At 39.6% G+C, this 14,190-nt stretch overlaps 1 protein-coding gene across 2 annotated transcripts in view; it reads left to right on the top strand.

The window, feature by feature from the left end:
• The first annotated feature begins 12,528 nt into the window (after nt 1-12,528).
• The window catches only part of LOC118211966 (thrombospondin type-1 domain-containing protein 7A), a 112,751-nt gene continuing 111,089 nt past the window's right edge, over nt 12,529-14,190 (top strand). For both annotated transcript variants that reach the window (XM_035389599.1, XM_035389590.1), the window contains exon 1: nt 12,529-13,078. In XM_035389599.1, coding sequence (XP_035245490.1) covers nt 12,928-13,078 — 151 coding nt within the window. In that variant the 5' untranslated portion in view covers nt 12,529-12,927. The remainder of the gene's footprint in view (nt 13,079-14,190) is intronic.

Below are 14,190 nucleotides of genomic sequence, written 5' to 3'. Positions count from 1 at the left end.
TTATTTTTAAAGTTACAAGTGCTCTGCGGCAAGGGGGAGTAGGTGGTTGGAGACATATGCAAATTGTGATATGAGGGTGGGAAGTTAGAAGTTAGTATATAATATATTTCTTTATTTTCATCATCACTAAAGGAAGTTATAGTGTATTTATTATAATCTTTACATGTATACAAATTCTGACCTATACATTTTGATAACCAATTTTCATCAGAAAATAAAGATAACTTTCATTCCTGGTCTGGATTGCCAGTACATCTACAGTTATTTCATTACTTTGTTATATTTTGTTTAGTTTTTGAAAAAATAATTTGCCTCCAATTTTTTTTTCCTGTGTGGAATGATATTCATAGGCCTGTCCAATTTCTGCAACATCTTCCGTCAGTTTAGGACAGTTTAGACAAGCATTCACAGCCTGCAAATTGAATAGCCCCCTTTCACTCTGTACTTCATCCTCTGAGTTGTGCTGACATTGTGTCATTTTAGCCGGTGCAGACAGACTGTAGGCTCCTACCTAACTAGAGAAGCAGAATGCCACCTGAATCTCTCATGCCTGGAATGACACTGTGGGCAATTATGCACATCCCTGCAGTCTGAACTCTGAATGAATGCTGTTCCCGAATGTATCACTGAACCTTCCTATTTTTTAAATATTGCAATAGTGCATTGTCACTGTCCAGGGCATATAGATACTCTTATATCAATGTTTATTTTGTGCATTTTAATGATTTTTATAATATAGATTACAAATTATATTATGAAAACACTAGTCTGTTCATCCTAACAGGTTACATTTTAATTCTCAAAGGGAGTAGTTGACTAGGATGTACTGTATGCAAGCAAATTTTTAAACGAATGATTTATTATGAAACCACATTAGTACACATTAATACTCAACTGATTCTATCTCTGGTTACGGTTACACAATCTATATGTGACTATGCTGTGAGTATGAATGTATGTGCTGCACTGTGCAAAGATGGGGGAGTTTATGCAGTCAATTCTTGGATAACCTTAATCTCACTTTACAATGTTCAGTGCTTACCCAGTAGGGTGACTACAAAAAGTAACACGAGTAAAGCCCTATTTACAACATTGAACTAAAAATAAGTTTTTTTCTGGCTGAGTCTTCCTTTACACCAGCTGTTCCACATGTAGGTAGGGAGTGATAACAAGTGTGTGTCTGTGTGTGTACGTGCTTGCGTGCGTGTGTGTGTGTGTGTGTGTGTGTGTGTAATTTGTACTTGGCATATGTGTGGCATTTTGGATCTGTCAGATCTGATAATTCCCAATTACACTGTATTGATATTTTCCTCAATACATAGTATTGGCTCTGACATATTGTTCTATATTCAGTGTTTGTGGTGTAACAGGGTTCATAAAGAGAAGGGTGAATGATAATACAGATCTCTGTCTTCCTCTCTTTTGTTAACCTCTTCTCCTGTGTCAGATGGAGAGGGCTCAGTAATCAATTGCCTGTGCAGCTTTGTCTTAAGAAATGTAGCTGACAGCTCTGAATCTCAACATTGTGCCTTGCTAGTGTGGTGTGTCAGCACCACTGATGCACAGTACTCTATAGGACAGAAGGGTCAAGCTTTCTCTTAACAGAGACTCGCTGCACATGCTCTATGTAGCCATGTATCATTTGTAATTCAGTTCTATTTTTTATGGACGGGTATATTATATACGATTGTTAATAAAATGTTGCTTGTTTTATTGAGTGCGACAAAGCAGTGTAGTGGATAGCACTGTGGCCTCATAGCAAGAGTTTGAAACCCAGCTGGGGTTTTCTTTGTGAAGTTTGCATGTCCTCCCACAGGTTAGAGTCTGAATTTCCCGTATTGTTTGAGTGTGTGAGTGAACGGTGTGTGTGCCCTGCAATGGACGTATTCCTGCCCTGCGCCCAGTGCCTGCTGGGATAGGTCCCAGTTCCCCTGTGACTCGGACCAGGAATGAGTGGGTTAGATAATGGCTGGATGTGTTATTAAGAACATTGTGAGAACAGTCCGGCAAAATTCAGCCTTAAAAGACGCTGACACAACGTATCAACATCGAATGCTGGTCCATGATTTAACTGCAGAGATATAAGACTTCAGCCTCCATAAGTGCCAGCTGAGATTCAATGTTGTCTGAAAACATATTGATATTGGTATTAATTTTCCATGAAAGAAGCATTTATGGTATGTATGAAGTTAAAGGAGTTTTTGAGCACTGAGGCACAAAGGTATAAACAGAGCCAGGATTTAGTGTGACTAATTCTCTGGGGTTTTTGTGCAATTACAAATTGATCCATCGCAGTGTATAGGGTTAAATAAGCAGGAAAGAAAAGGACAAGCAATGCAAATAATTCCTCAACATCAGAAGAGACTTAAGGGCAAGCAATATATATAAAAAATCATTACACATGAGAACAGCTTATCCTCCCACTAAAGTTCAGCCTTCAAAGGTTGATGAAAATGTGCAATGTGAAAGTTGGAATATCAAAATTATGCACACTTCTTCCATTATGATACCTATTTTCATGGAATGCATAACTTGACTCTCACTGAAACCTTGGAACAATGTGATTTGTATGTACAAGGTATGGTAATATGAATAAAAAACAAAGTCCATTTAACATTCTTGTTCCTGGTCTAGATTTCAGACAGCTGCAGTCTTCCCATTTGGAAAAGTCACCTGACTTAAGACATCACTATTTCACTATATCCTGGACTGTGAGTCCTGCCAGACTTTGGCTCTATTGTTGCCATTCAGAAATGAGTCACAGCATCACATTAACAGCTCCAGACAGAGGGAGGTGTATGCTACAATTTGAAGCTGTCTAAACCAGACAGCAAAGGCAGTATTCACTCATGCTCTCAAGCTCATGTCATCCTCATGGCTTCTTCTCGATCCTCATCATCATCTTCTGATTATTATTGTCATGACGATGATGATTATGATTACAATATTATTATAATTATTATTATTATTATTATTATTATGAAGATGATGGCAGGCAGACACCCTTGCCTTACAGACCACAATTTGCTTCATAAATGACTAATTTACACAGAGTAATATTCACTAAAGCACCTCAAGCTGAGTTCCTTGGCCCTCTACAGAATCAAACTGGTTACTTTCTGTTTCAAAACTTCTTCACCTTTTCGTTGATTGTTGTAGTGTTTGGCAGATAGGCAGCGTGCTGTGGTGTTGTGGATGGTGTCAGGCAGCTGTATGGAGCCCATCACAGATGTGACAAGCTGCTAAAGGAGTGCTACATGAAAGACTCCTCCTGCTCTGTGTTGCTATTCCAGGACCAATTACCCCAGTATTCCCACAGGACAGATCCATTCCTCAGCAATTTACTTTAAACACGCAGAAATGCATATATTTCTCTAAGTGGACTAATACTGATAATTTCCCTTGTGTTTCATGCAGGGTTAATTCAGTATTCAGTTGTCATCATGACACCCAGTCAGGGAAAGGCATATGCATATTTTATGCAGCATATTGCATCGCACCCATTAAAAATGTGTGTGTTTGTGTGTCTGGGTATGCGTGTGTGTTCATGTATGCGTTTGTATGTGTTATCTGCATATATCCACCCTTAACAGTAGCAGTCTATAAAATATTATTTACTACTTAACCCCAATCTGCCCATCGCTTTTTGTTAGTTTTCTTCTTGCAATGACAGACCAGCTCACAGGTGGTCACATAAACTCCGCCTCACCTGTCAGTCCCAGAGATAATAAGCCCCTGAATGTCAGCTGGTCAGTTAAACTCAGAGAGACCTTATGAAGTCAACAGTCTCTAAGGCTTGGGAAACCATGCTGCACATGGTAGATTGTGCTTTGCTATGGCAACATGGAGGTCTTGAACTCTGCTGGAAACACTGTTCTGGATCCTAAGAGATTATAATTATGGCTTTGTTCACAATCTCCTTAAAGGCTCTGGACCAATGAAGCAGAAAACACCAGGAATACTGGGGAGGAGATTGGTGCTGGTGTGCTTGATCTGCATGATTGAACTCATTTTAAGGATGATTTGCTATGACAGATATGAACCATTTGGATTAGCATAGAGCTTTGGCTTACTTATTGGAGAAGTGTTAGAGCTTTTAGTCTGCATCATGCATTGGTTTGAGGATTATCAAGCTGAGACCCAATTTTATAGCATGGAGTTATTGTCAAATGAATTTGCTACCTTTAAATATCACTCTAGACCTATACCGCGTGTTTTTTCTTGTCTAAAATAAAATGATTACACAAAATAATGTTGTGCTGCGCATTTTCCAAGTCCCTCCCTTTCTCTGTTTGTGATATGTAATTCTTTCAGGATTAATTAGAGATGGCTTCTCTTTTTTGGCAAGTGTTCTGCGGGGAGATTTTAAATGGTTAGTAAATGATTATTAGTTATACATTATCACACTTGCCTGTTTATATTCCTGTACATTGTAACAGACAAAGTGTCAGCTTTGTTTATATTTTAATAACAGAAAATTATAACAGTGTTAATTGATGTTTATTGAGCCTGTTCAACCCATTGAGTCTCACCATTTTACATACAGGCTATAAGCTAGATTATCTGCCATGGTGTCAATCCTAGTCTTGAACAGCCAAAGTCTCAGCTTTATAGATTTCTCATATGCCTCAACTATGTACCGTGTTGGACCAACTGTCCCCCACAAAGGTCCCTTAAACTGCCGTTTCCAATAGTTTTTGAATTTATGCACTGTAATGATGATTTTTGATATCTCTGTTTTTATATGTCTATAATGATAGGTCTCTTGATGATTTTGTATGCAATGTATCAATTTTACAATACATCATTTATATTGTATTGTTTTTTTGTCATTGGAATCAAGGAGCGTGCTCAAGTGGTTTGCCTTTTCTGACAACTATGGAATAATTCTCCCCCATTTTCAGTTTTTTTCCCCATTCCTTCCTCAATGCATAATTTGCTTTGTTCAGAGCTTTATGAAAATTTCATTGTAAAACATGTAATATACGCTTTTTGAATGATTGATTAATTCAATTATTACACGTTTGAAAATTTATGAATTATACCAATAGGCCTCATAAAATAAGGAACAAGACCACATTTGACCTTGGAGAAAACTAAAGGCCCTCTTTGTTGTATCTGATCTAGCCTCTGATGTTCCAGTTTGTGCAGTCTATTTGCCACCCCTCCTCTCCCTTACCCCCTCCCCCTGCATGACAGCTTGTAAGTGCTGGGTATCCTCTAATTGTTTTTGTTTTCATGTGTCTGCTTTTCATTTTAAATAGCAACTAATTGTCCTCACAGTTGTGAGCTAAACAGTTGTGAAAAATCTAATTACATTAGCTGCTATTGTCCGCTGCTACGCGAGAATATGATTTGTCGGTCATAATTTTCTTTTATTCTTCTTGCACCTCATTTGCATATCTAAATTGGATCAGCCTGACAGGGTTTGTCCCTCCCCCTCCATTGTGGCCCCCTCCCCCTCAAGCCTTCCCCTTTAGCCCTTTTCTTCACTAAGTCACTGATGGGACAAGGTCTGAGTGCACAGGTGCAGTTTTTTTGTAAATCAGACAAATCAAAGCAAATTGCTAAACGTTAATTTAAATATTACTGGGGAAACCCAGATTATTCAACATATGCCAACTCATTTCAGTAAACCCAAAATGACCGACATCATAGAGAGGCCTTGGGGGAACACTATGGAGAAACTGACTTCATACCTAATAAATTATTATTACTATTTTTTATCATGTCTGGTTGTGTTCAAAAATCACAAATCAATCTGAAGTCTGAGGGAGGTTTGTTTCTATGTACAGCACTTACTTGTAACACAGAGGTTTCAAATCCCTCTATAATCAACAAAATGAGTCATTTCAACATGGTTGGAATGAATGGGAGTTCTTGTATGTCTGGTGATCAAATTTCAGTGGCGCATCAATACTTCATATACTAAGCAGAAGTCAGTCGTGAGCACAGCTTTTGCAGTTGACAGCAGTCACGCGTATGCGTATATTCAGAATTAGGCAACATTTGCCGAAAGAATATACACTATGTGTTAAAGAGGCGGTACTGTAAAGGGTGAATAGTGATAGATGACACACCACTAGGATAGACAGGCTGTCAGTTTCTTCCATCCAACATAAGCTGTGATAGACTGGCAGTAGGCAAGTGGCAAATATTATGGCTGTTTGTGGTAATCAGAACAGACGTCTGGGTGCTACATGAATGATTAGAACTGCGCTCAACTGAACAAAGTAATGGCACTCCACTATCAACGGGGAGGGACCTGGCACTTGTGCAGCTATGTGTTTCGGTGATTAAATCCATTAGTTCACATTTTTAGCACATAATCATTAGACGCTGCGTGTGGTACTTTTCTGTTCCCCATTATAAGGTTGATTTGAATGTTCATCAGGAGAAGGCCGATGTTATATTGTCAGCTATCACATGGCAGATGCTGCGTTTGCCGTGTAGTAAACTGAGCAATTTTTGTTCACTGCCATTGTTCAGTGGTGGAATTGTGTGCTGTGCTGAAGTTAATTAAACACTATGTGCAGGAGGTGCGTCTAACTGCGCGCAGCGTGTGCGGCAGGAACTTAATGAAGTGAGAAAATAAGATGGACACAGTGAATTTGATCACTCTCTCATTCTCCCTCGCTCTCTGTCGTTAGTGAAATAAAAAAAGTTAATTGAAATCTCAATCAAAATTTTTTTATTGGGGATTTTATATCTTTTACATTGTAATTAAGATAAGCAGGATATCAGAGACACGCGTTCATGCCTTGAGTTGTCTAGATGATTATAGAGTCGCGAGTTTGAAACAGGGTTTTTGCTGTATGGTGTGATTACCCATACCAGTAAGTAAAACTAAGCAGATCTGCCGGCACAGAAAACCACAGAACAGCCTATTTTGATGATATGGAAAAAAAATGTGCATACTGAACTGTTTGATGTTTTAAAGTAATGTCAGTCTAAAAATTGTTTGCACTACACTGACATTTTCATCCTTGCATTTCTTTAACACTTCCCTGAGTGGGAAGAACGGGGGCTGGAATGGCCCTTCAGGAATGTGGATTGTTCTGAATGCATGGCGCCGTTGAATTTTAACAGAATTGAAAAATCTTCCACCAGACACTTGATCATAGCAACAGTAATTATTTACTGAAAATACCGGGACAATTGATTGACAATTGGGGTGTTTATGAGAAAAAAAGAAACATGTTTTGAATATGTTGTTTGGGCATACACACATATACAAAGTGGAAACACAAATTATTAATATTCAAACACAAATTGTATCATCAGCTAAGTAATTCCCATCCCCTAAGCATGAATCAGTAAGTTGTTTCCCTATTCCCCTTATCGCCTACCTTAACAATATGGTGGCAATATGGTGGTAGGGTATACATTACTGACCAAATATTAGGCTAATAGCTGTGTTACTCCTACATTTAATGGACAACATAATCCAATTGAAACCACATTTTTCTACATACGATTATTAGAGAACGATATATTCTATATATACAAACCCTTAGCTCATTCACAAGTTTTTAAATTCAAAGAATTGAATTAAATTTTAGCATAACCGATAGAAACACATTCCACAAATAATTTCGTAGATATATCAATTTGTCTGCCTCGTTGGTTTTCCTTAGCTAATTATGGAAGGGTGGCAAACATTGCATCAGACAGTAGTGCCATTATTATGAACTGTAAGAGTGCCCATTCTACAAATGTGCTGATGGATTGTGATATAAAATGACTGAAAACACACACTTTTCACCAGTCTGCTCATAACATCTTTGTTGTGGCCACATTTAGCACCTCTGCAGTGTGCAATATCAATGTTACATTTTGTGCATGTGATTGCCTCATAGCAGCCCCAGTTCAGGTGATCTTCCCTCTGAAATGATCAAAACAACGTGGAGTCTTTGCATGTCAGGGGCACACTGTAATTCAGCTAGCATTTCAAATGCTTCAGATACGGACACGCCTCCGTTTGATCTGCGGCTTGTTTATGCCGATTGTGTTTGCTTCCTTAACGTAAGACCCAGTGTGTCTGTGTAATTTCATACATGCAAACAGTACACTTGATCAAGTTAACAGTTGTTTACATAGTTTTTATTGACAGAAGTCTTCGACACACAGCTTAGTGTTTATTTAACTTTAGCACAAAGTGCAAATTACTACCCAGCGATCGTTTTTAATACGTCACTCCAATATATCAATTTTAATAGCAGTTTTATAAGTTTTCATTATTTTCCCTTTTGACCTCTGTTGGTTAAGAAATGTTTTTTCCATGTTTCCTAAACCAGAGAACATGATGGTTAGGCTTAATATGGCCTGGACAAAAGAGATTTGTAGGGTCATAGCCTTTGATGTAGGGTTCAAATGATTTTCAAATCAAAGTGGGATAAAGCATCATAATACATGTAGCTTGGCACTAGATCTATTTGTTGTTTGCTAGTTTTTTATCATATAAAAATGTGTCAACGTAGGCGGTTGAATTGTGTATCCAGTTGCTGTTGCACTACTTGATCGAGGAGAAGACTTAAACAGCTGTAGGTCATTAGATTCTATTTTACACAGCAACACCATGAGGTGTGTGAAATGGGAATGGTTTCTCAGTGCATGCTGTGGGCGCCAATTTGCCAAAAGGTCAATGACATATGGAAAATAAACTGCTGTGCACATTACCGTGTTCTTAAATGGTGTCCTTGCTGGTATTTTAAATTGAATTCCATTTTTGTACTTACATCATCAGGACTGCATTGTTACATTTATTTTTTGATCAAACTATTGAAGTAGGGTTGGGCAGTACAGTTCCTGCTCTGACATCGATGCTTTTTTGCTGTTGTGAACCCTTGGGCTATTATTACTATTATTATTTATGCTTGTTTAAGAATTCTTATCTGTAATCTGTAACAATTACAGACATACACATCTGTAGTCTGTAAAAACTACATTAATGGTGTGTTTTTATGTTTCACATAGTTATATTTGTATTCCTTTTTGTACCTTGTTTTTACCTTTCACCGAATTTGTAATGGCCAGTATGTCATATTTTAGGACTGTCCCATTGTGGAAATGACCTCTGACAAAGCAGCATGCATGTTATCCAAATGTGCCAATATTGTAATGGAGGAATGCAATTCTTGTGTAACAACTCATGCAGGTGGCCAGATAAACCGGAGTTGCTATTGTGGTCCACAGGAGGAAACCCTGCCTCCTTGGGCAGTGCTGTGGTTAGTGATCCATTCCCACATGGGACATATGCCTGTGTGACATTTGGCACAGAAATGGTCAGAATTTAAATTCTGGACCTTAAAGTGAATCACTACACTAAAGACTGGTCTTTGTCTGGGTCTTGAGTAGTCACTCCAACTCTGGTGTCTTGCTAGTTAGCCTGACCTAGGTTCGCTTAAAAGCTCTTCGATACTGATAATCCCGGGTTAAGTTCTCCTACCCCAGTATTAAGCTAAGGAATTCTACACAATCAGTGGAATCTGTTTGTCTCCTGCACAGACCAGTTATGCGCCCTGCAGGGGAAATGCCCAGCTGTTTATAAAATGATTTGCGCGACTTGATATGCCACTGGGATTTTAAATGACTGTCCACACAAGTAGTCAATTCAAAAAAGGAGAGCTGCGCACAAATCTGCCATTATTGGAATTCGTTTAGGAGTTCTTGCTGAGTTTAGAACTCAAAGCTCCTCATAAGAACTGTGAGAGCATATGGTAAACGTTACTATAACTATGAAGCACACAATGGGTTTTGGCTTACATCTTCTTCTGGCAGTGAGTAATGAAAGCAAGAATTTCTTATAAAGGAAGCGATGTACAGTACACCGACAATAAGCTGATAAGGTGTAAGTTCACGTTTGCAGCTTTGCCAGAATATTCAATGTGAACACACCACAGTCTGTAAACTGAGAATATTGTTTTCCCTAATTGCTCTTGCTGCCTGGAATCAGAAAAATGACATCTTCCAGGAACCTCAAACCCAAAATGTTTTTTAGAGATTTAAGGTGGAACAAGCTGTGTGCTTTGTTTATTACTGTACGTCTTGACATCTTCATTAACATTCATCAGCATTTTAAATTGATCATGAGTCAAACATTGGGCAAATACAGCATGAGAGGGTATAGTAATATAGCAGATATTGTAATCCTGTGTTATAAGAGCCACCTCCCTGGTCAGTAGTTAAAACCAGTTTGAGAGAAAATGTAATGCTGCTTTCACAAAAATAGCACAAAGGCCTCATTTTTGCTCCACTTTCTCATGCATTTCTCAGAACTGATCTAGGTTGATGCCTGCCCACGAGCAGTTTCAATTCTCTCTCCCCCCAAAACAACACACAACCACACTTATTTTATTTGTTCTTTGAAGTGAATGCCTCCTCCACAAGTCCATGAGTCCCACTGTGGAGTCTTCTTCACAAGATTCTGTAATCCTGTTGGCTGATCTCCTCTAATTGTTGCCTTGTTAGTACTTCAGGGAGATTTAGTCCTTAATGTTCTAATAGGCATATATTTGTCCTTCAGGATTGGCTGGCAAAAAAGTTTAACGACCCTGAGACAAAGAGGCACACCTACATTTGCTGACCTACTGACCAAGTGGAGGCAGATAGACAAAGGTAATGTGACATCTATAGACAAACTAAGGTCACTATCTATAAGTACATCTATAGATACAATATACACTGCATTCTAACCTGCTCTAACAGTTTTAGGAACTCCCATCATGATTCTCTGAGGGTACTTTAGGTTTGACAAGGCTGGGAAAGATCAAAATGGATGTTTTTGAAACTAACAAATTTCATATTTTCTGCTGGTTTTTGTTTTTCATTTGTTTTCGTTTTTATTTAAATATGGAATGCCCAATCACAACTATATGGTCATCCAAACTAATTAGATACAAGGTAACTAAATGCACCTCCTCTATAGCCCTTCCCATCTTGTATGATCCTGAAAGAAAAATGTTTGTTTCATGCTTGACCAGAAAATTATTACAAATTGGCCTTAACTGAAATCATTAAGGTATTACTGGCCAATAGTGTAAACAGGGTCAAGTAACCATAAAAATGGTTCCTCAGTCACCACGGCAAGGTGCAATTTTGAAGCATCCTCGTGTGACTTTGGAGCTGCTGAACTACACCTTATTCCTTGTTCTGGGACAGCCTTACTTGAGTTACACTCCGTGCAAACTCTTTCAGTCACTGTGGCAGGGACCCTGGCGAGGACCACCGACAGGGCGCCGAGCGACAGAATGCGACCTGCTCCATGCGCTCCGAGAGGCGAGGACTGGAGTGTTACCAAGACAAAGAGGTGCTCGTCTAACCGCAGCCTGGCTAATTTGTTCCGCTGCCTGCGAGCTCGGGGCGGGTGAATTATTTGATCAGCCTCGCCGTTAATCTAATCGGTGTGAAACTGCTGAATTGGGCATGATCGCGATGGCGAAAGTGGGGGTAGGGTGCATCTCGCTTCACTCCCCAAGGAGACTCCCTGAATGATTCCCCTCTATGGTGGCAACTGTCTCGGGGGCTGTGACCTCTTTCACTATCAGGGAGTGAGAATGAACAGCTGCTATGTAAGCAGCATTCATTTGGTTACTTTGTGGTTGGACTCAGATTAAAATGATCACAATATACAGATCTTTAAAAATATATTATTGTCAAATTCAACTTGAATTTCAAGGTACACAGTCTGAAATGACTTTGTAAGTGTCCAGCAGTATTAATGGGTAAGATGAGACGCATGCTAAATAAGGACATCTGCCATGCAAATGAATAATGTAAAAGGGCTCAAAATGATTTGGATTCGCAGTATCATCAAATTAAAGTGATATATTTTATTTCTTTAATGACATTTTGATGCGTCCTGTGGCAGCAATGCATGTAATGAGGAAAAATCTAGATTTATAAAGCATGTGACTCATGAAACAGGGAACAGCTATTTATGGTTCAGCTCAATTCGACCCTAATAATGACACAGTTAAACTTGCTTTCACAAAATTATGCAAATTATACATCAAATGAAATTCCAAGCATAATGACGGATTGGATATAGTTTGTACATCTGAATAATTTGGATCATGCTTTTTTTGATAGACAATTCTTCCCTGAAGGTGATACAGTCTATTTTTGGATGTCTTTAATGACAGGCTCATTCATTTAGGACTCCTTGCCTGAAGGAATACCCAAGACGATGCCTTTGGCTTCTAAATATCTCACAAGGTCAAACTGAACCACTATCAATTAATAATTCATCAGGAATCTTACTTGACTGAGTCAACTGATTTTCCCCTTTTTTGAATGGCTTAAGAGGCTATCTTTCCTCTCCCCTCTTCCCCCCTCTCTCTTTTTCTCTCTCCTTCACCCACACACACACACACACACATACCCCGCCCACTCCTCTCCATCTCTCCTTTGCCTCTCAGTAGCTCTCTCTACCAGCTGGTGTGCAGCTCCAGCTCTCTGCTGATCCTGGGTAACCTGCTTCGTGTGCTGGTGCCCCTCCCACCTCCCCCCTCCCACCACCCTGCACCCTGTTGTTCTCCTGGCTGACGGGAGCGTGGAGGAGTGTTCGCGTGCCCTGAACGGAGGAGAGAGGGGAGGCGCCGCGTCCGCCACGGCACGCGCAGAACCCATCAGCGAGCGAGCGGCAGCAGTGGCCGAGGGCTCTATTGTTACCGCGCGCCCGAGTTAGCGCTCGTTCTCCTTCACTGACAGCCAGCCGGTGGAGAGGAGAGGAAAGGAGAGGATCAGCCACCTGGACTACCCTTTCGGGACGGACCGGACTACTTCGCCCTTCTGAAAAAGGGACAAAAGAACGTGTGCGCTTCCCTTTCAGTCTGCTGCATCTCATTTTTTTGCTCTTCATCTTTTTTTTTTTTGCTTTCTTTCTGCGACCTTTCCCTGTGTGGATTTACTGGCCTCGTGAGAGACATGAGGCTGGACAGCAGGGGTGCAGGGATGCCCGGTGTTTCCACAGAGGTGCTTCCATGCCTGTTTAGAGCCGCTCTGCTGCTCTGTGGCATCTGGGATGCTCGGGGACAAACTACAGCCACCACAAAGTCAGTGTACGTCTGGGAAACAGGTACGTCCACCAATTCTGCATATAGATATCAGTCTCGGCTATTGCAGTAAATATTTAATTTCTATCTTGAAGTGAAATTTTCTGGAAAGTGTTGCAGATGACGTGAATTAAGTTTTAAATGTGAAGCATCCTTATTATCAGCAGCAGAAGTGTTTCTTTTATTGGGAAGAGTTCTAAGTTCTGCTGATTGTGGTGATGTTCTGGAGTACGCTGCGTTTGGTTTGAGGTGGGTACTACAACAATGCGCTTCTCTGAATGTAAGCGTTGCTCAAACTGTGAAATCTCTTTAACCCTTTTGAGTGTTTTCACTCTTCAGTAGTCATCTCTACATAATGATACAAATGTACAAATTACTTTTACTCACCTGCAGTGCATTATGGATTTTACACCCAATTGATTTTCAGTCATTTAAGTTTGACACAATGAAGGATGTTACAGGGATCCGATACAGGAGTCATACCACTGTTTCTTGTGCATATCCACTGCAGTGCTTGATATTTAATTTCTCTCTCACCGTGCTTAAAGGAAGTCAAAAGAAAGTTTCCACATCCACTGTATTTTGAAATACAGGAGTGCTATTGAATTGTAATTCATGTCTATAATAGAAACCATGTAGCCTTTCACATAAATAATATATCATATTAGAGATTTGAGAAGAACAGCTGTATACCTGAATTTGAGCAATTTGACCATATACTGTACATTTATCTCCACAAACGGTGTATATATACATGCGTGTATGAACTGTAATGGAACATTTTTTTGTGGATTGAAATTGAACAAAATGTCAGAAAGGCAACATTCTAGCTCAGTCTTCAGTGGTGCTCGATCAATATAAAGTTTCACTGTAAAACCAGCCTGAAATGGTGCTGGGTCAATGGGTGATTAATTGCCATACCGGACAGAGACGGTCATGGATCAATGCATGATTTCACTGATATCCTCGACAGCAATACCACTTGATCAATATATCGTTTTGCCGCTATCGACTTGGTCCGAGTGGCTTTGTGGAATGAAGACAGCCAATAAAATCAACACATAATTTATAGGCTTGTCTCTGGGTCAAAGTTGATAACCATTTTATCGAACACAGGTTTTCAGCGTATCTAATT

The sequence above is a fragment of the Anguilla anguilla genome, chromosome 1 (genome assembly GCF_013347855.1).
Source record: "Anguilla anguilla isolate fAngAng1 chromosome 1, fAngAng1.pri, whole genome shotgun sequence".
Lineage (NCBI taxonomy): Eukaryota > Metazoa > Chordata > Actinopteri > Anguilliformes > Anguillidae > Anguilla > Anguilla anguilla.
The sequence above is the reverse complement of the archived record's forward strand: the minus strand, read 5'-3'. Positions and strand labels throughout refer to the sequence as shown.